The sequence below is a fragment of the Hordeum vulgare genome, chromosome 2H, assembly GCF_904849725.1.
Source record: "Hordeum vulgare subsp. vulgare chromosome 2H, MorexV3_pseudomolecules_assembly, whole genome shotgun sequence".
NCBI lineage: Eukaryota > Viridiplantae > Streptophyta > Magnoliopsida > Poales > Poaceae > Hordeum > Hordeum vulgare.
In genome coordinates, this window is record NC_058519.1 from 495,987,659 (window position 1) to 496,008,767 (window position 21,109).

The 21,109-nt window shown below is 41.7% G+C and overlaps 1 protein-coding gene across 1 annotated transcript; it reads left to right on the plus strand.

The window, feature by feature from the left end:
• Positions 1–10,311: 10,311 nt before the first annotated feature.
• On the plus strand, positions 10,312–20,699 carry LOC123430333 (probable magnesium transporter NIPA1). The gene is made up of 6 exons (XM_045114200.1): positions 10,312–10,450; positions 10,582–10,638; positions 11,006–11,096; positions 11,181–11,213; positions 18,340–18,467; positions 20,456–20,699. Exons 1-6 carry the CDS (start codon positions 10,324–10,326, stop codon positions 20,656–20,658), a joined length of 639 nt encoding a protein of 212 aa, XP_044970135.1. The 5' UTR covers positions 10,312–10,323; the 3' UTR covers positions 20,659–20,699.
• The last annotated feature ends 410 nt before the right edge of the window (positions 20,700–21,109 follow it).

Genomic DNA, 21,109 nt, shown 5'->3' on the forward strand with positions numbered 1-21,109 from the left:
GGTGACCCTGTTCTTGAGCTTGAAAGGTTGATTTTAGCTGGTCCCAAGTAGTTTTAGCGCGTGATACTGTCTCTAGGCACTAGTAGGAGTAGTTTCTACAAGGTATGGATGGTCTTCATTCACTTTTCTCTTGAACTTCAAAAATTTCAGCAAAAGGAAATTATGTTCAGGAGGAAGTTTCATTGTGGTTCCTCAAGTAAGAAGGGTCCCCGTCTCTCTTTTCTGGAGTCCGAACCTTTTCAACTAAGGGACGCACCGGTACAACCATGTGAATGGCCTTGTGATGATTTCATGATCGAAGCAGGTTTCAAGGATGAGTTTGATACACTTGTCCGCAATGCTGGGTTAGAAGAATTCCTCTTAGATAAATGTGAACAGTATGCTATGCTCACTGCCTCTTTCGTGCGTAGATTTAAATTTTCAGTTGGCCGTGACTCATCCATACTGTTTGATCTGTATGCTAAATCCTATACCGTGGATTTGGAGGATTTCAATAGGACTTGCAAGATACCCAATGGGGTTAGTATTAATGATCCTTCTAAGTCTTCGGTCAGAGACTTTCTCTCCAGTATAAGTGTTGGAGAAACCAGAGATATCACGCAAGCCACCATAGGAAGTATCCATTTCCCTGCCTTGCACTACCTTGCCCTCTTCATAGGTAGGTGCATTAACGGCAAGGGTGCACATTGTTACCTATGCGCTCCCGACCTTAGTATCCTTAAGAGCGCAGTAACAGGTGACAGGAGCTTCAATATGGGAGCTCTAATAGCAAGGAGGCTGAATAAAAATGCCAGTGAGGGGGATTTCTTTGGTGGAGTTTATGCTACACGCTTGGCAAATTTTCTTGGAGTATCCATCCGTCCAGAAGACCCTCCTCTCTGCACAGCCTACCTTGATCGTGTCGCTCTAACACGCTACCAGTTCCTTGAGAGAGATCATGGATCCCTCCTATACCGCTTGATATTTAACCGGCAGCGTGTTTGTCATATTACCCTTCCTGCTCCTGCTTTCTTTGACTTTCAAGTAAAACGAAGATACTACATAACCATAGGAGAGGTAGAGGAGTATGAGAAGGAGGCGACGGCTGCTCGACTTCGTGAGGCAGCTATTCAGGAAGTGGCTGCAGCACTCCCGTATAACACCCATTATGATTTTGGGTTTCGCCAGGACCATCCATGGGAGTAGACCAAGCTAGGCCAAAAGCCTAAGCTTGGGGGAGTACGTGTTCTCACCGACTTTACATTCATGCTTATGCTTTCACTTTGTTAGCCGGTGTTTACACTTTGCCGCTGTATTATCCATGCTAGTTTATTTTCGTTTTCTAGTTTTCTTGTTTTGTGTCCTTTTGAGAAAACCCCAAAAAGATTTTTCTTTCTTCTTTTGCTTGTTGGGATCTTTCCCGTGTAAATAGTTTTCTTTTTCTTGGGGTCAAGGTAGAAGATATTGGTTACAATGCTTAGTGGTTCTTACATGCTTACCTGTTTAGCTTTCAAAGAGACATATTACTTTGTCTTCTCCTTCGTGTTTGCATGCAGATTCAACTTAGTCCAATGCACGAGCACTCTTATTATTGTTCACATCGTTCGGTCGTGCAAATGAAAGGCAATAATGATGATATATGGTGAAGTGACTGAGACTAGAAAATCTGGTATGAACTCTATCTATTTTGTTTTTGTAAATATGACTAGCTTGTCGACCTAGATTCAGCTTTTTTGTGAGAGAACCATGTTTGCAATGACAACTTAGAGATCATAGTTTCTGATGCCATGCTTATTTAGCTAGGAGCTTATAATGGTTTGTCTTGAATGCCAACATAGGTTTTGAGATGACTATGATGTAGTATGATAGGATGGTATTCTCCTTTGAATGTTTCAAGTGGCTTGACTTGGCGCATGTCCATGCATGTAGTCGAAACAAAATCAACATAGCCTCTATGATGTTCGTGTTCATGGTGATTTATATCCTTTTCATGCTTGCATTCAATGTTAGTCAAACTCATTGCATCTTGATGACTGTTGTAGCTCTCTAGTTGGTCGCTTCCCAGTCTTTTGCTAGCCTTCACTTGTACTAAGTGGAATACTGCTTGTGCATCCACTTCCGTAAACCCAAAAGTTTTTCCATGAGAGTCCACCATACCTACCTATTTGCGGTATCTACCTGCCGTTCCAAGTAAATTTGCATGTGCCACTCTCTAAACCTTCAAGAAATAATCTGTTTTGCATGCCCGAACCGCTCATGTGGTGACCGGGGGCTATTGGTATCTTCCATGCTAGGAGTGTTATCCTCGACATGTGTTTATTCACTGTCATTCACGAGAAAGGGGCCAGTAATTGGAATGCCCAGTTCCACGCTTAAATCGAAAACATAACTGTAAAACAAGACTCCCCCCGGATTGATGTTAGTATGGACGGTACCCGAGGATTCGGCTAGCCGTGGAGTTGATTGATTGGTGGTGGGGGAGTTAAAACTTTACTTTTCTATTTGGGAACCGCCTATAGCATGAGTAGCATGGAAGATAATGAGAACTCTTGGTCATTGCGTTGACAATGAAAGCATGCCACCCAAAATTATTATCTCTGTTTTCAAAGCTTGAACTCTGGCACCTCTGCAAATCAATGCTTCCCTCTGCGAAGGGCCTGTCTATTTATTTTCCTGTCGAGTCATCCTCCTCTTATATCAGCACCAATTAGAGAGCACCTCTGTCATTTTTATGCTTTGCTTTTAATTTATTGATTATGACTATGACTGGATCTTCGTAGCTATAAATTACAATGTTTAGTCAGCCCTTGATCTTTGAAAGTGCTCTGCATTTATGTTTTGCGGTCTCAGAAAGAGCTAGCGAGATACCACCTATTCATATTGCTTCATGCTTGTTTTGATTGAAGTGTTGGTATTTGAAACTCATTATTATTAGCTCGTTAGCTGATTATGCCATTGATATTAGTTTACCGTGAGACCTTTGTGTCACTTGCTTATGTGGTTAACTTGTGATCTTGCTGAAATTCTGGTTATGAGTTAGACATAGTTGCAACAACAAGATCAAACAGAGTTGGCCAAAGTTTTTCTTTCTCTCTCAGTTTGTCAACTGAGTTGCTTGAGGACAAGCAAGGTTTTAAGCTTGGGGGAGTTGATACGTCTCCATCGTATCTACTTCTCCAAACTCTTTTGCCCTTGTTTTGGACTCTAATTTGCATGATTTGAATGGAACTAACCTGGACTGACGTTGTTTTCAGCAGAATTGCCTTGGTGTTATTTTTGTGTAGAAATCAAAGTTCTCCAAACGTCCTGAAAATTTTCAAAGATCATTTTTGGAAAATATGAAATGTACCTGCGCGAAGATCCACCTGAGGGGGTGGGCCAGTGGGCCACAAGCCCTGCCTCCGCCACCCCCTGGTGGCGGTGGGAAAGCTTATGGGGCCCACACGGCTCTGCCGCCCCCAATCTCAGCTCTATAAGTTCCCTTTCGTCCCAGAAAAAATAAAAAGAGAAGATTTTGTCGCGTTTGCGATACGGAGGCGCCGCCACAACCTGTTCTTCATCTGGAGGGCAGATCTGGAGTCTGTTTTGGGCTCCAGATACGGGAAATCATCGCCATCGTCATCATCAACCTTATTCCCTCTCTAATTCCATGAATCTCTTCGTCGTTCGTGAGTAATCTATTCGTAGGCTCGCTGGGCGGTGATGAGTAGGATGAGATCTATCATGTAATCGAGTTAGTTTTGATGGGGATTGATCCCTAGTATCCACTATGTTCTGAGATTGATGTTGCTACTACTTTGCCATGCTTAATGCTTGTCACTAGGGCCCGAGTGCCATGATTTCAGATGTGAAATTATTATGTTGTCACCAATATATTTGTTTTTGAGATCCGATCTTGCAAGTTGTAGTTACCTAATATGTGTTATGATCCGGCAACCCCGGAGTGATAATAACCGGAACCACTCTCGGTGATGACCATAGTTTGAGGAGTTCATGTGTTCACCAAGTGCTAATGCATTGGTCCGGTTCTTTATTAAAAGGAGAACCTTAATATCCCGTAGTTTCTTTTGGACCCCGCTGCCATGGTAGGATTGACAATAGATGTCATGCAAGTTCTTTTCCCTAAGCACGTATGACGACACAGGGAATGCATGCCTGCATCACATTGACGAACGGGAGCTAGCCACATATCTCTTCGTGTTATAATTGTTGCATGATGAATATCATCCAAACAAATCACCGACCCATTGCCCACGAGTTGGTCCTACTGCTGTTGTTACTACTGTTGCTACTGCTCTTACTTGTCTTGCTCTACTGCTGTTACTACTGTTGCTACTGCTGTTACTTGTCTTGCTCTGCTGCTGTTACTACTGTTGCTACTGTTGTTACTTGTCTTGCTCTGCTGCTACTGTTGCTACTACTGTCGCTTGCTACTGTTCCTACTTGCTACTGCTGTCACTACTGTTGTTCCTTGCCACTGCCGTTACTCGCTACTTTGCTGTTACTACTTTGCTTGCAGATACTAATCTTTCAGGTGTGGTTGAATCTGATAAATTCAGCTGCTAATACTCGAGAGTATCCTCTCACCTCCTGTCTGGCGAATCAACAATTTTGGGTCGAATACTCTACCCTCGAAAACTGCTATGATCCCACGCGCTGGTGGGTGTCAACAACATTCTTCTAGTTTCGATTGCCGGAGAGTGCTAGCAGCATTCTTCTAGTGCCGTTGCAAGGCAAGGTCTGCTGTTACGGAGTCAGACAGCACCTGAAAGTATTTTGTATGTTGCTTATACTAACGGATCTCATGAAGTTTCGATGAGTTTTATGTGATTGAAGGTTTCAAGTTTTGGGTATTATCCCGATGGACAAAGGATTAAGGAGCAGAAAAAGCCTGAGATTGGGGATTCCCAAGGCACCTGAAGGTAATATTATAGTAATATTGAAGCATCTAAGCTTGCGGATGCCCCGGAAGGTATCCCCTCTTTTCATCTCAATACATCGATATGTTACTTTGAGCTATATTTTTATTCATCACATGATATGATTTGCCTTGGCTGTAGTGTAGTTCAAAGAAGTTCTTCGGCTTTGGGAAGATGCGAACCTTATACCATTGTCCTTGGACAGATATGAACCTTACGCCTTCACTTCATCAAATGAAAATCAAAGAAATTGAGTACTAACACGTATTGCTATGGATGCTGCAAACAGGCTTTCGGCAGCAATTCCAGAAAAAAGGAATAGGTGTTTTAGCCAGGTCATCAAATCAGGGGGGATATGCCAAGAAGAAATCCAGTTTTTCTTGGAGCGTCGTTTGCTTTTGTTGCTTTTATCTTCAGTTTGCCACAATCATTGTTTTTGGACACACCTATTTGAGAGGGATACTACATCATCCCAATTTGTTAGAATACTCTATGTGCTTCACTGATATCTATTGAGCATAGAAGTTGCTCTAGTACTTCACTTATATCTTTTTGAGCATGGTGGCGAGTAGATTTTATAGAAATATTATGCTCTCATTCTTCACTCACATTTGTTTGGATCAGGACAAATAGTGAAGGTAATTTGCATGGATCATAAGACTAGATAAAAATTAATGGATATTCAATGAGTAATAATTAAAACCATCATGTAGCACATATAGAGAAATTGTGGGTTAATGATATTGATGTGGTGATATGAAAAGGTGTGTGTGCATTATTAATTCAGATATGTGTCGATTTTAAGAGATATTAAACTTCTTGTTCATCTAAAAAAATTAAAAGGGCATGGTGATGATTTCTGAGCATTTCTATTCCTCGTTGAAATCTTAGTGTTCTTTTGAGTCTGAGTCGCACGATGTTTAATTCCTACCAACCTTCTCCCTCACGGCATGCGAGTAGTACTTTGGTTTGTGATAAAATTAATAAAACTTTGCAATAAGTATATGAGTTCTTCATGACTAATGTGACAACATGGACATACACAATCTCACCTCCTCATATTTGCTAGCCTCTTCGGTACGGTGCATCGCCCGTTCTCACCTTGAGGACCGGTGCAACTTTCACCGGTGTATCCAAACCCCGTGGCATGACACTTTTTGTTGCATAGAAACCTTTTTATACCCTCCTCAAACAGCCAAAATACCTAAATATCATTGCATTTTCATAGCCATTCCGAGATATATTTCCATGCAAATGCCATCGTCACTTCACATTACTAGTTCGTTCATCATCATAATGCTTTGTGATCACAAAGAGCTGACATAGTATTTGTGGCAAAGCCAGTGTTCATCATAATTTTTGATACATGTCACGCTAGATCTTTGCACATACTAGTACACTTCCGGAGGCATTCATTCAGAGTCATATCATCCTATCCGTTTTCATATTAAGTTGTAAGTAAACAAATGTGCCATGATCATCATTATTAGAGCATTGTCCCAGTGAGGAAATAAAAATGGGGGAGTCGAAATGAGCCCACCATAATAAAAAATGAATGAGAGAAAAATAGATAAGGTAATTTGCTACTATCCTTTACCACACTTGTGCCTCAAAGTGGCACCTTGTTCTTCATATAGAGAGTCTCATGTTATATCATTCATATGCTAGTGGGAATCATTTTTCATAAACTTGGCTCGTATATTCCAATGACGGGCTTCCTAAAATTCCTGAGGTCTTCATGAGCAAGCAAGTTGGATGCACACCCCACTTAGCTTTAGTGGATATTTCGTACACTTATATCTCTTGTGCATCATTTGCATGGCAATCACTACTCCTTAAACCAATATCTATCGACGGGAATCTCCATAGCCCATTGGTATGCCTAGTTGATGTGACACTATCTTCTCCACTTTTTACCCCTTTCAAACCTACCACAATATTCTATTCCACCTTTATGCTACGTCCAATGGTTCACGGTCCTGTATTGCGTGAAGAAAAAAAAGAGTTGGTGCACATTGAAATGGTACGATCCAATTGCCCGACTTGGACACCGTGGTCCTTGGCATTTGTATTAATGTGGTGAAGATGGAGCCATGTCTTGCTAATATAATAAAGATGGATGGGGGTTAAACATTCTTTGAGGATCATATACTTTGAAAGATTAATGATTTGCTAATTATACCTATAAGTATTGATGTGTTAATATTTGTTAATTCATTGTTTCTAAATGAGCATACATGCATAAGGTTACATCATGGATAGCATGTCACATCAAAAATTCTGTTTTTATCATTTACCTACTCGAGGACGAGCAGGAATTAAGCTTGGAGATCTCCAATGTATCTATAATTTTTGATTATTCCATGCTAATATATCATCATTCTAGAATACTTTTGTAGTATTTATTTACCAATTTATGTTATTTTTTAGCACTAACCTATTGACCTAGTTCCCAGTGCTAGTTGTTCTTTCTACGTGTTTTTCACTTTTCAGGTTTTCCATACGAAACGAAGTCCAATTGCCCTGAAACTTCTTAGTGTTTTTTCTGGACAAAAAGAAGACCATCGAGCATCGAAAGAAGGCTCGAGGCCTCACGAGGGGTCCGCAAGCCAACAGTGCATGACCGGGGGGAGCTGTTGTCTTGTGCCTCCCTCGTGGCCCTCCCAACTTCCTTCTTTGTCTTATAAATTCTCATCTTCCCAAAAAACATCCGAGGGAGTCTCGAAACACTTTTTTACGCCACCACAAGTCCCTGTTCTGATGGGAGGCCATGTGGAGCTCCCTTCAGGCACCCTGCCGGAGGGGGGTCGACCACGGAGGGCCTTTTTATCAACCTTGCTGCCCTCACGATGATGTATGAGTAGTTAACCACATACCTATAGGTCCATAGCGAGTACCTAGATGGCAATCTCTCTCTCTCTCTCTTTGATCTTCACTACAATGATCATCACATCTTCACTTTGATCCATATGATGTAATTCCATTTGTACGGTGCAATTTTTGGGATCCATGAATTATGGGTTTATGTTCAGATTATTCATGATAAATATTTGAGTCTCCTATGAATACTTATATGATTCTTAAGGGCATGATTATGATAGCTTCGTAATTCTATGTGATATATTGGAATAGTTTGGCCAACTAGATCGATATTTCTTCAGCGAGAGATGTGCATTGTGGTAGGTTCAACCTCGCAAATTTCTAAACCCTAGTGACAAAAGGGGACAAGATGTGTCGTTGTGTTGCTGCTACTAAGTATAAAACGATGGAGTTTTATTCATATTGATTGAGTTTACTTTGTCTACATTATGTCATTGTTCTTCGTGCATTACTCTGTTTTACTTAATACTCTAGATGCATGCTGGATAGCGACCGTTGAGTGGAGTAATAGTAATAGGTGCAGGCAGGAGTCGACCTACTTGTTTATGGATGTGATGCCTATATATAGATGATCATTGCCGTGAATATCGCATAACAACCCGCTTTTTGTCATTTTTCCATTTTTAATTTGTTTACGCACCCCAACATTGATTTGTTTACCCACCGTATGGTATTTTTCATGAGAGATCCCATTAGGGAAATCAATGGCCCCTAGGATTATTCACAACATATTGATAAAAACTTCAATACCTTGCTGTTATTTGTTTGTTTTTATTTTATATTGCTATTTACAATTATCTACACAGCTCATTTGCTTGCAAACAAAAAGACAAGAGGATTGACAACCCTCTTGCCCGCGTTGGGTGCAAGTTGTTTGTTCTTTTGTGTGCAGCCGCTGAAGACGGTTGTGGTTGATATTCCTATTGGTTCAATAAATCTTGGTTTCATAACTAAGGGAAATACTAACCCACATTATGTTGCGATAAGCCGTTCCTCTTCATGGAAAACCCAATGCAGATCACAACACTACAGGAATCAGCTATTTTGACGACATGTATAATCTTTGCCGTCAGCAAATCATCGGGCAGACGGCAAATAGGAAGTTTGCCGTCATGGCAGACGGAAAAGCGATACTATCGCCAAAAATCACGAAAAGCAGACGGCAAAAAAAACCACACGGCAAAAAATAATTATGGTGTCAACTATATGGGCAGATGACGACAAAGAGACGATTTTTGCCGTCTACTTACGCTACAGATGACGGCAAAATAGATATCCACAACTGCGTCTAACCGGTCTGAACAGCACGCAGTTTTGCCGTCTTGAATTAGCAAGGGCAGACGGCAAAACTTAACATTGCCGTGAGGTATGGGTACAGAAGATGGCAAAAAACCAAGTGGCGCACCGGATAAAAAAACACACCGGCTAAAAAAAAGCCCTCCCTCTTGCGACTGGCTCCTCTGGTGAAAACAATAGCTAGGGTTCCCTCACCGGCCGCCGCCGCCACAGGTGCCACAGACGCCGCCACAGGTGCCCTCCCCGGCCGCCGCCGCCGGTGCCCTCCCCGGCCGCCGTCGTCCGTCTTACCGCCGCTCCATTCTCACCGGTGCCCAGCCCGCCGCTCCATTCTCACTGGTCGGGCCTCCCTCCGCCGCCGCCAGTGCCCTCCCCGGCTGACGCCGCCGGTGCCCAGCCGCCGTTGTCCCTCTGCGTGACATGGCGGGAGGGTAGGCCACCCCACCGCTCCATTCTCGCCCCACTGCCGGTCGGACCTCCCTGTCTGTCTCCAGTCGCCACCAGCGCCCTCCTTCCATTGGTAACGCTCAGACTTGGCCACCCTCCTCCCTTACACGATCAGATGGTACAAACTAAGGTTCAGCAAATTAGTGGAGTACCTTTACTTTTCTTGTCCTTGTTCCTTTGAGTGATTAGGATGGTTTTCCGCAAACTAAGGTTCAGCAAACTAGTGGTTTTACAATGTTCGGCAGAAGTCATTTGGGGTGAATGGTGGTCTGCCTCCTCTGGATTGCTTACATCGTTGTACAAAGAGTCATTTCATTTATCTTTATCTGTAGGAGTTTTTTTATGTCTGGAAGTTTCTATTTGCATGTACGAGTTTCTCTTCTAGGCTATATATGTGACCTTGATCTGCCATTTATCCCAATACTTTTCTGAAATAGCGAAAAAGTAAAACTACTTACTCTGAGGATGACAGGTTCTCTATCAGTAGCAGGTTGCGTATTGTTCTTGTATTGCCATCGTAGTGTTGCGATTTTTGTGATAGTCTAGTTTCTGATTATTTCACTTATAATTTTAAGACTTTTTAGGCGCATGCTATTTTAATTCTCATAATATATCATCGTGTTCTTCTACATTCCCATAGGGACCTGTTCCTGAAAAGCCCAATTAAAAGCAACCCAAGGTCCTGGTGTTCCATTAAATATGTTGAATTTGAACATTTATAAATGGTGTACTAAATGTAAACTTATTTCTTATGTAGGATAGGACTTGAATTTTGTAGTTGATTGCCAATAGACTGCCAAACATGGTGATGTCTCTGGACAATTTAAGGGGCTTCTCCTTAGCCACGTCATCGAGTGCTTTTATTGGATCTTGCTTTGTGATCAAGAAGATTGGCCTGAAGAAAGCTGGGGACGTTGGGGTAAGAGTAGGTTGTGCCTCTCTCCTATATCCATTTCAATGTTTTTTTCATCGCAGAGAAGGTTAAAGATAAAGTTTTAATATTTCTACTGCTTTAATCCATTAATAATTAATCTACGCTTTTTACCCTCATGATTTATAGGTTCTGGAGGCTACTCATACTTATATGAACCGTTATGGTGGATAGGAATGGTAACTAGTAAGTATCACGTACACTGAGTTGTTTCTTTATGTGGTGGCGTTACAGCAAAGGCACTCAGTAGAGATAGTAACCCAATTTTCTTTTCTTTGTGGGGCAACATCCCACAAAAAAACTGAGTTTTGTTGCCACACAAATATCTTCGAATAGATGTATATTTTGGTAGTTTTTATGTCGGGCATTAGATGTCAGGTGAGGATAGTGTCCGTGCTTGTACCATTGATGAGAAGAAGGATGGATCACCTCCTTACAATACTAGAACACAGGAGCCTAGTTTCACTATAGTTTTATTTGGAATGAACAACATTTTCTAATGATATGATGTAGGCTTGAAGTAATGTTTATCGCTCTCTATTATTTCTTCCAGTGATTCTGGGTGAGGTGGCCAATTTTGCAGCATATGCATTTGCTCCAGCAATACTTGTTACTCCTCTTGGAGCATTGAGCATCATATTTAGGTTTTCCACATGCCATCCTTCCTAAGCCATAATTCTGGTGAACTGATAATAGAATGTTTCCTTAATTCTCTTTCGTTCATGCAGCGCAGTGCTAGCACACTTCATTTCGAATGAGAGGCACTAGTGGAGAAAGGGGTATTAGAACCAGTTGGTAAGGGCCTTTGGACCCGGATACACATCCGGTGCTACGTATCCGGGAATAAAGGCCCCCCCCTTTAGCACCGGTCTCTTACAAACCGGTGCTAAAGGCCTCCACGTGGGCGCCGAAGAGTGCGCGCAAGCGGAGGACCTTTAGGACCGGTTGGTAACACCAACCGGTCCTAATGGTTTTTTTTCTTTTTTTTCCTTTTCTTTTCAGGGTTTCCGATTCCGTATTTTCAGGGTTTTCGTTTACGTGTTTCCGGTTCCGTATTTCCGTTTACGTCTTTCCGATTCCGTGTTTCCGATTCCGTGTGTCCGTGTTCCGTTTTTACGAACACGTAATCGGAAACATGTATCCGGAAACACCGATTCCGTGTTTGCGGTTAAGTGTTTCTGATTCCGTGTTTGCGGTTAAATGTTGATGCACCAAATAAAAGTACATATATACATGTAACACGAAGTACTGGACCGATTATCATTACATAATTTGAAGTTCGTTTCCTATAGCTGTATACTTGCATAGAGAAGGGAGCTGGCTATTGGTTCATAGGATGGAAAAATTCTCCACCTTCATCTATGACTTGCGTGAGGAGAAATCCTGCCAATTCCTCTGCAACTGCCTTGCAACGTTGGATTGGTCTGAGCATCGCCCGCTTTCGTTGCAGATTTAAAAGAAGTAGATGAAAACAATTAAGTTATGAACAAAACTAAACATAATTGATGGCAACATAAATAAAGTTGTGAAGATCCGGTTACGTACCTCTAGATTTCTGGAAGTACGGGATTTCTCATTGATAATCCTGTGAATGTACTCGCAAACATAGTATCCACAATGTACTCGCAAAATTATTTAAGGAAAAGTTTTACGGAACCGGAAAGTTTACGGAAAAGTTTACAGAATCGTCGGAGTCGTAGTCGTCGGAAAGTTTTACGGAATCGTCGGAAACTTTCCCCAGCAAAACTAGTGAGAGGTCCGGGGGACATGACGAAAGGGTCCCTTGGCCAACACAGTTATATTTTGTGATACAGATTTCTTCACTGCAGTTCTGGCACAAATGCTCGGGTGTTTTTTTAGAAACGTCACCTCTTTTATACAATCATAGGACTTTCCGATCTCCATCGATAAAACGGTAAGAATAAAGTCTAAGGGTAAAAATAGGAACTACAACAATATGGATATACAACAATATGATAAGGCTCTAAAATAGGATATACAACAATATGGATATATGATATACAACAATATGGATATACGAAAATAGGATATATGATACAACAATATGGATATATGATATATGAAAAATATGATACAACAATATGATATACAACAATATGGATATACAAAAATAGGATATACGAAAATAGGAACTACAACAATATGGACGATATCTCGTGGGAGAAGAAGATGAAGTGGGGCGGCGAGGAGGCGGCGCGAGGAGGCGGCGAGGAGGCGGCGCCGACGAGGCGAGGAGGCGGCGAGGCGACGAGGCGGCGAGGAGGCGACGGCGGCGAGGAGGCGGCGTGGGGCGGCGAGGAGGTCGAGTCGGCGAGGAGAGAAGGTGAGGAGAGAGGCGGCGAGGAGAGAAGACGCGCGGGAAGGCGAGAAGTTGGCGGCCCGGAGAGGTCTAGGAGCCTTTAGCACCGGTTGGTGTTAACAACTGGTCCTAAAGACCCTTTAGGACCGGTTGTTAACACCAACCGGTGCTAAAGGTCCAAAAATTGGGCGCGAAGCGAACCCACCTTTAGGAACGGTTGTTGTTACAAACCGGTCCTAAAGGTTTTTTTCCTTTTTTTTTTCCTTTTTTCCTTTTTTCTGTTTCCTGTTTTCTTTTTCTTTTTGTTTCCTTTTTCTTTTTCCTGTTTCTTCTTTTATTTTTCTTTTTGTTTCCCTTTTCTGTTTTATTTTACATTTATTTATAAAATCAAAGTAGACTCAAAAAGCTTTTGTAAAATCAAATATTTATAAAAACATATTTATATTTTCTGATATTTTGTGTAAAAATTGTCTAAATGTCATTTAAAACAATAAAAAAATAAAAATTAAGATATTTATCTAACTAATTTGAAAATATAAAGATATTTTTTTGTTTCCTTTTTATTTTTCGTGTTTCTTCTTTTATTTTTCTTTTTTGTTTCCCTTTTCTGTTTTCTTTTACATTTATTTACAAATTGTCTAAATGTCATTTTAACACTTAAAAAATAAAAATGATATTTATCAAAATGGTCAAATTTAGTGGAAACTGGTCAAATTTTTGATATTTTTCAAAATGGTCAACACAATTACATAAAAGGTTTAATACATTATTACACATCACCAACAACACCCCCTATCTATTTTTGTTCTTGCCTTTCTTCTGATTGCGCCGTAACCATGGAGTATCTTCATCATTTAACGGGATGCTTGGATCATCTTTGACTTTGAAGGGAGGAATTTCATCAAATTTATTGTAATCTTCTGACATGTCTGTCTTGTCCTCGACTCCCACGATGTTTCTTTTCCCTGAAAGAACTATGTGGCGCCTTGGCTCATCGTCTGATGTATTCGCTTCCTTATCTTTTCTTTTTCTCGGTCTGCTAGACACGTCCTTCACATAGAAAACCTGAGCCACATCATTGGCTAGGACGAATTGATCATTGCCGTACCCAAGATTCTTTTGATCCACTGTTGTCATTCCGTACTTCGGGTCTACCTTCACGCCTGACAGGTTGAACCATTTGCACCAGAACAAAGGGACCTTAAAGGAAGGTACGTAGTCAAGTTCCCATATCTGCTCTATGTAACCATAGTATGTGACCCTTTGCCCGTTGTCTTCTTTTGCATCAAACCGGATGCCACTGTTTTGGTTGGTGCTCTTTTTATCTTGGTCTGCCGTGTAAAATGTGTTACCATTTATCTCGTACCCTTTAAAGGTCAATACAGTCGAAGATGGTTGCTTGGCCAACAAGTATAGCTCATCTTCAGCAATGTTGTCATTAATGAGACGTCTTTGCAACCAACCGCCGAAAGTCTTCGCGTGTTCTTTAGCAATGAAATCTTCAGGTTGCTCCGGGTATTCCGAGCGTAAAATATCCTTGTGTTCCTGGATATATGGAGCCGCCAAGCTGGAATTAACTAGAACTGTGTAGTGTGCTTGAGTGAAAGATTGCTCGTCCATAAATGTTGTTGATTTCTTTCCTAGCGTGCCTTTTCCACGCAGTCTCCCCTCATGGCGCGACTGAGGAACACCGCTCGGGTTCAGGTCAGGAATAAAGTCAGCACAAAACTCAATGACCTCCTCTGTTCCATAGCCCTTGACCATGCTTCCTTCTGGCCTAGCACGGTTTTTAACATAATTCTTCAAGACTCCCGTGAACCTCTCAAATGGGAACATATTGTGTAAGAATACAGGACCGAGAACGGAAATCTCTTGGACTAGGTGAACTATGAGGTGCGTCATAATATTGAAGAAGGTTGGTGGGAACACCAACTCGAAGCTGACAAGACATTGGACCACGTCCTTCTGTAAACTTGGTAGAGTTGCTGGATCGATTGCCTTCTGAGAAATTGCGTTGAGGAATGCACATAGCTTCACAATGGGTACTCGCACGTTTTCTGGCAGAATCCCCCTCAATGCAATCGGAAGTAATTGGGTCATGATCACGTGGCAGTCATGAGACTTTAGATTTTGGAACTTTTTCTCTTCCAGGTTTAGTATTCCTGTTATGTTCGACGAGTAGCCAGACGGGACCTTGATACTGCTCAGGACTTGGAAAAAGATCTCCTTCTCTTCCTTGGTAAGAGCGTAGCTGGCAGGACCTTTGAAATTCTCTGGATTCATCAGGTCGTCTCGTTCGTGCATACGTTGGTGGTGCACCCGTGCTTTTGGTGTATCTCTCGACTTCTTCCCATGCACGCCCAATAAGTTTAGCAGGTTCACGCAAATATTTTTCGTCACGTGCATCACGTCGATCGCAGAGCGAACCTCTAGGAATTTCCAATAGGGTAGTTCCCAAAATATAGATTTCTTCTTCCACATGGCTACGTGGTTGTCGGCGTCATTCGGAACAGATTGTGCGCCAGGACCCTTACCAAAGATTACTTTTATATCTTTGACCATGTCATATATATCAGTACCTTTAGGGAGGGTTGGCTTCCTCCGTGTATCTGCCTCGCCTTTGAAATGCTTTCCTTTCTTTCTTACGGGATGCCTGTCTGGAAGAAATCGACGATGCCCCAGGTACACATTCTTGCCTATATGTATACTTTCAGTCTCGCCTAAACAGTGTGTGCATGCGCTGTATCCCTTGTTTGACTGTCGTGAGATGTTACTAAGAGCGGGCCAATCATTGATGGTTACAAACAGCAACCCTCGTAGGTCAAATTCCTCCTGTTTGTACTCGTCCCACACACGTACACCTTCGTCAGCCCACAACTCTAAAAGTTCATCAACCAGTGGCCTCAGGTACACATCAATGTTGTTGCCGGGTTGCGACGGGCTTGGGATAAGCACTGGCATCATAATGAACTTACACTTCATGCATAACCAAGGAGGAAGGTTATAGATACATAGATTCACGGGCCAGGTGCTATGACTGCTACTCTGCTCCCCAAACGGATTCAGGCCATCTGTACTTAGACCAAACCTTAAGTTTCTTGGGTCACGTGCAAAGTCCTCGTACTTATCGTCGATGTTTCTCCACTGCGACCCATCAGCGGGTTGTCTCAGCATATCGTCTTCCTTACGGTCTTCTTTGTGCCATCGCAACAACTTGGCATGCTCTTTGTTTCGGAACAAACGTTTCAACCATGGTATTATAGGAGCATGCCACATCACCTTGGCAGGAACCCTCTTCCTGGGGCGATCGTCGCCCTCAACATCACCAGGGTCATCTCGCGTGATCTTATACCGAAATGCACCGCATACCGGGCAGGCATTTAAATTCTCGTGCTGACCGCGGTAGAGGATGCAGTCATTGATGCATGCATGTATCTTATGCACTTCCAATCCTAGAGGGCAGACAACCTTCTTTGCTTCGTACGTACTGGAGGGTAGCACGTTATCTCTTGGAAGCATCTTCTTCATTATTTTCAGCAGCTTTTCAAATCCCTTGTCAGATATTCCATTCTCTACCTTCCATTGCAGCAATTCCAGGGTGGTGCCCAGCTTTTTCTGGCCATCTTCGCAATTTGGGTACAACAATTTTTTGTGATCTTCTAACATGCGCTCCAACTTCAACCTCTCGTTTTCACTTCCGCAGTTTATCTGTTCTTCACGAATGACCTGACGAAGATCATCATCAGACTCATCAACAATGTCCTCAAGTTCAGGCTCGTCTTCCCCCATTTCAGTATCACCTGTTCACCGAACATAGGATAGTTATAATTATCCTCTTCTTCTTCATTGTCTTCCATTACAACCCCTCTTTCTCCGTGCTTGGTCCAACAAAAATAACTGGGCATGAAGCCTTCTTGCAACAGGTGGGTGTGTACGGTTCTTGAGTTAGGGAAATTCCTCTTATTCTGGCATTTTTTACATGGACAAAAAATAAATCCATTCTGCCTGTTTTTCTCAGCCACATTGAGAAAACTGTGCATGCCATTAAGGAATTCGAGACGACGTCGATCACTGTACATCCATTGCCGGTTCATCTGCATTATATAAATTTATCAAAAGCCATTATGCTAAATCATCATGACTAAATTAATTAATTAATACAAAAAGTTCATCACACGTTAAAACCAAAGTAGCGTAGTGACCATACATATATAGTTCTCATAAAAATACACACTGAAACCAACCATAAAAACTCTCTCTAATTAATGCATTTAAAAACAACAACAAATCCGATCAAAATCGCAACAAAGGTAACAATTGACCCGACGGCATAATGATACCAAGCCTCTTTACTAATTGCATATTTTCTAATCTTTCTAATCTTCAGGCGCATTGCGTCCATCTCGCTCTTGTGACCATCGACGACACCGGCAAGAACCTTTTCTAAGGTCATCTTCTCTCTTTCAGTTTTTTCCAACCTTTCTTCAATTTTTTTCAATCTTTCTTTCAGGCCAACATTTTCTTGTTCAACTAAGTGTAACTTCTCAACAATAGGGTCGATTGGCATTTCCGGTTCCACTACCTCCTAGATAAAAATATCTATGTCAAGTTGGTTGGCGTAATTAATTGTCATATAATCAGGAAATAAAAATATGTAGTTATAAAAGATAATATACCACATCCGAATCATAGACTGGACGAGGGCCAACGGGGACGGATATCAAAACCATGGCGCTATACATATAAAAAAAATCTTACACAATAAGAAAATTATATACAAGTAAATATGTAAATCATACAAATCAAAATTTGTTTTGGTAAATAAAAACAATAGGCTCACCAAGGTTGTGTCGGTGATGGGGCGATCGATGGCGGTGAGGAAGGGGACAAGGTGCGCGACACTAAAAAAAACCAAAAATCATAATTAAATTTGAGCTCAAATTGCATATGTATACATAACAAATGATGAACTCTCTCCAGCTTAGGCATTTCATCAAACACCTAGCTAGCACAACAAAAATGAAATGAGCAAGAAAACGAGCAAAACTTGCAATGCCGGAAGAGGGAATGTTGATGCTAACCGTAGGACCGATGGGTGCCAACAATCTTGACAAATGGTGGAGAAAAATGGGGATGGATTAGAGCTCCCAAGAGGAAGGAGAGAGCAAAAATGGAGTTGAGCTCGAGCTGGAAAAAATGGAGCTGAGCTCGGGGTGGAATATAGGGGTGCTCGGGGAGGAAGGAGAGGAGGGCTTTAGGACCGGTTTGTGTTAAAAACCGGTTCTAAAGGGTCTGACAGCGGGCCCCGCAGTTGCTGCAAAAATGAGAAAACCTTTAGCACCGGTTTGTGATACAAACCGGTTCTAAAGGGTCTGTCCACTGGGCCCCCCTCCCTGCAGCAAACGGTCCAAAAACCTTTAGGACCGGTTTGTGTTACAAACCGGTTCTAAAGGCCTTGCGGCCGTTTGCTGCAGGGAGGGGGCCCAGCGGACAGACCCTTTAGAACCGGTTTATATCCAATCCGGGTCCAATGTGGTTGGCTCAATGCCCTGTTTTCTACTAGTGAGGTTGCATATGTTTGGCGTGGTTGGTTGTGCATTGTATGTTGTTGGTTCAGTTGATATAGTGTTGCATGCCCCAATGGAAAGAAAGATTGATTCAGTTAGCGAAATATGGCAACTCGCAATTGAACCAGGTATCTCTTTTCAAGTCCTTAAATAGTTCTTGCTGCCATTTCTCATAGTTTTCCCTTTGAACGAATGTTCATTGTGACCATGTGTCCTTAATAATATACTTTGCTTTATAACCAATTTACCATCAGTAGTTGTTTGAAACGCATTGTTCGGTAAACAATAGATGCAGTAATATTTTCTAATTCTCACAAGAGTTTTCCAGATAGTTTCATATTTTTCCCAAGTAGGGCTCAGAAATATCTTGGCTACATTATTCGACAAAAAATATATCCTTCTGTTAGCCGCTCCTTCTGGGCTTGTTCCCTTATAGTGTTTGCTATTGTTCATTCTTTTAATGGATGACAGTGTTGCAGTGCTACTGATTTGGCTTTAAAAACATAAAATGCTACATACATGAATCGGTTCCAAAGTTAGTAGTTCAATTTCTTTGCTTGTTTTGTGGACAAGACATGTTGTGTCAATCTACTGCAGTTAATACCTAAAAAGCATGGACACGGCCAGCCTCACCGAATCCCCGTGCTGACACGGCTGGACACGGTGGAACGGCTGGACAGCGCCTGGATCTGAACGCCGCCGTCCCCGAACTGCAGCAGCCTCTCCTCCCAACGGCGACCAAGCTGGAACAGGTAACTTACACCTCTTTCATCTATTTTGCTTTGATTTATTGTTGAGTTGCTGGCCTATTGCTGACTGCTTATTGCTGCTGCTGCTGCTGAAGTGCTGAACTGCTGATTGCTTATTGCTACTGCTGCTGCTGACTGATGTTTGCTTATTTCTGCTGCTGCTGATTGCTTATTGCTGCTGCTCCTGACTGCTGTAGTGTTGTACTGTTGTTTGCTTATTGTTGCTGGCCTGCTGCTGCTGATTGCTTATTGCTGCTGCTGATTGACTGCTGTTGATTGAATGATTGGTTGCTGCTGCTGCTGACTGACTGATTCACTTGATTGGATGCTAGGGAACATTGCATCTGGGAGCCATGGAGCTACATCTGGGAGCCAATCATCAGTGGGTGAGAGTGAGGGAGGGCAACATGGACCTGGTGGGGTGGATCCAAAATATCCTCTTTGGGCTTATGTTCAGAGAGTTGTCAATGAAACCGGTGCTTCTTCGTCCGGTAGCCATGGAGGAAACATCAAATTCAAGTGCAATTTGTGCCTCAAAACTTATCCAGGCACCTATTCAAGAGTGAAGGCTCATCTGCTTCAGATAAAAAAAAGGATATAGCAACTTGTGACAAAATTTCACAGCCTGCATTTGAACAACTTTTCAAGTAGGATAGGGCAGCCAATGAACTCATTGAACATGGTATAGGTAGGCATACACTTCCATTGCCTCCCGATGTGGAATCTGGTCCATCAAGAAAGAGAAAGCAAACAGGAACAACCATTGGAGATAGTTTTAATGCCGAGGTCCGACAGCAAGCTTTTAGTCAATTTGTCATGGTTTGGTTGTGTTTTGCTGTTTGTCAAGTACCATTTCAGATTATTATGATCTATCTCTCTCTCTCTAATACTAATAGACTGCTCTTTGTTGTGTTTTGCAAGATGCAATGACATGGATTTGGTTTGGATGGTCAATCAATCACTTGAATTGAAATAGGAGACAACAGACAACAAATGGGGCAGTATTTCTTTCTCTTTTCTGTCTTTAACTGTATATTACATGTACATTTATATTTATTTTTTATATATACTTGCCGTGTCCCCGATGGGCTGTTTTTGGAAAAAGCCGTATCCCGTGTCCCCGTATGCGTGTCGCCGTGTCGGTGCTTTTTAGGTTAATACCATCTATGTTTATATGCACTATATCTGTGTGATACTTTCATAAAAAGTATATGGTGTTACACCGCCAAGAAAGTATCTGAGGGAAGTTGTTTCCCTTTGTGCAACATTCTTTATGTTTGTGGTTATGTTTTCTATCCCACTTTTTCAGTAAAATATTTATGTTATCAAATCCATTTTTGACATGCAACTATAATCTGTGCTGGCAGGTTTCATAGTCTATTCTTGCTTGGCTATAGCTCTTGCACTTATTTTAATGTTCTGGGTTGTTCACCATACCGAGCAAAGGAAAATGCTCGCATATGTTGCAATATGTTCACTATTCAGGTCTCTTACGGTAGGTTTGCAATACATCATACCAGGACATGAGTTGTTCAAATTGATTTATAATGCCCTGATGACACAAACATAGTCTATATTTACCTTGAAATTTTCTAGCTTTGGTGACACAAACATTGGATCCGTTTTGGGGTATATTCCACTAGAATTAAACTCTGGAAAGCAAACCCAAGTTATAACTTGGTCTAGAATTGAAGTTTGTTCTATGACCAACATTGGGTCTGCTCTTAGCACGATTGGCCTTCCACCAATCCAGTCTAGCAAAAAGGAACATATACTAAGTAAGAACTACTGGAATTAAAAAATAATTTGATATACAACAGAATCACTGAGTAAAAGAAATAACTTCAAAGGAGTGATAGAATAGTAGATAGATATCCTTCAGGAGAAGCCTAGATAATCAACATACCTTTTTTTGCACGGAAAAACAGTTTTCTGCGTGTTTTGTTAATAAAGGAGGAAATAATTTAATAATCTCCTTGGTTCTACCTTGAAATAACATAAGATAACTATGTACTTATTTG

Coding starts and splice junctions, on each gene's coding strand:
- LOC123430333 (XM_045114200.1), top strand. CDS start 10,324: ATGGTGATGTCTCTGGACAATTTAAGGGGCTTCTCCTTAGCCACGTCA. Junction 11,097..11,180: donor GCATTGAGCATCATATTTAG/GTTTTCCACATG, acceptor TCGTTCATGCAG/CGCAGTGCTAGCACACTTCA. Junction 18,468..20,455: donor GCAACTCGCAATTGAACCAG/GTATCTCTTTTC, acceptor CTGTGCTGGCAG/GTTTCATAGTCTATTCTTGC.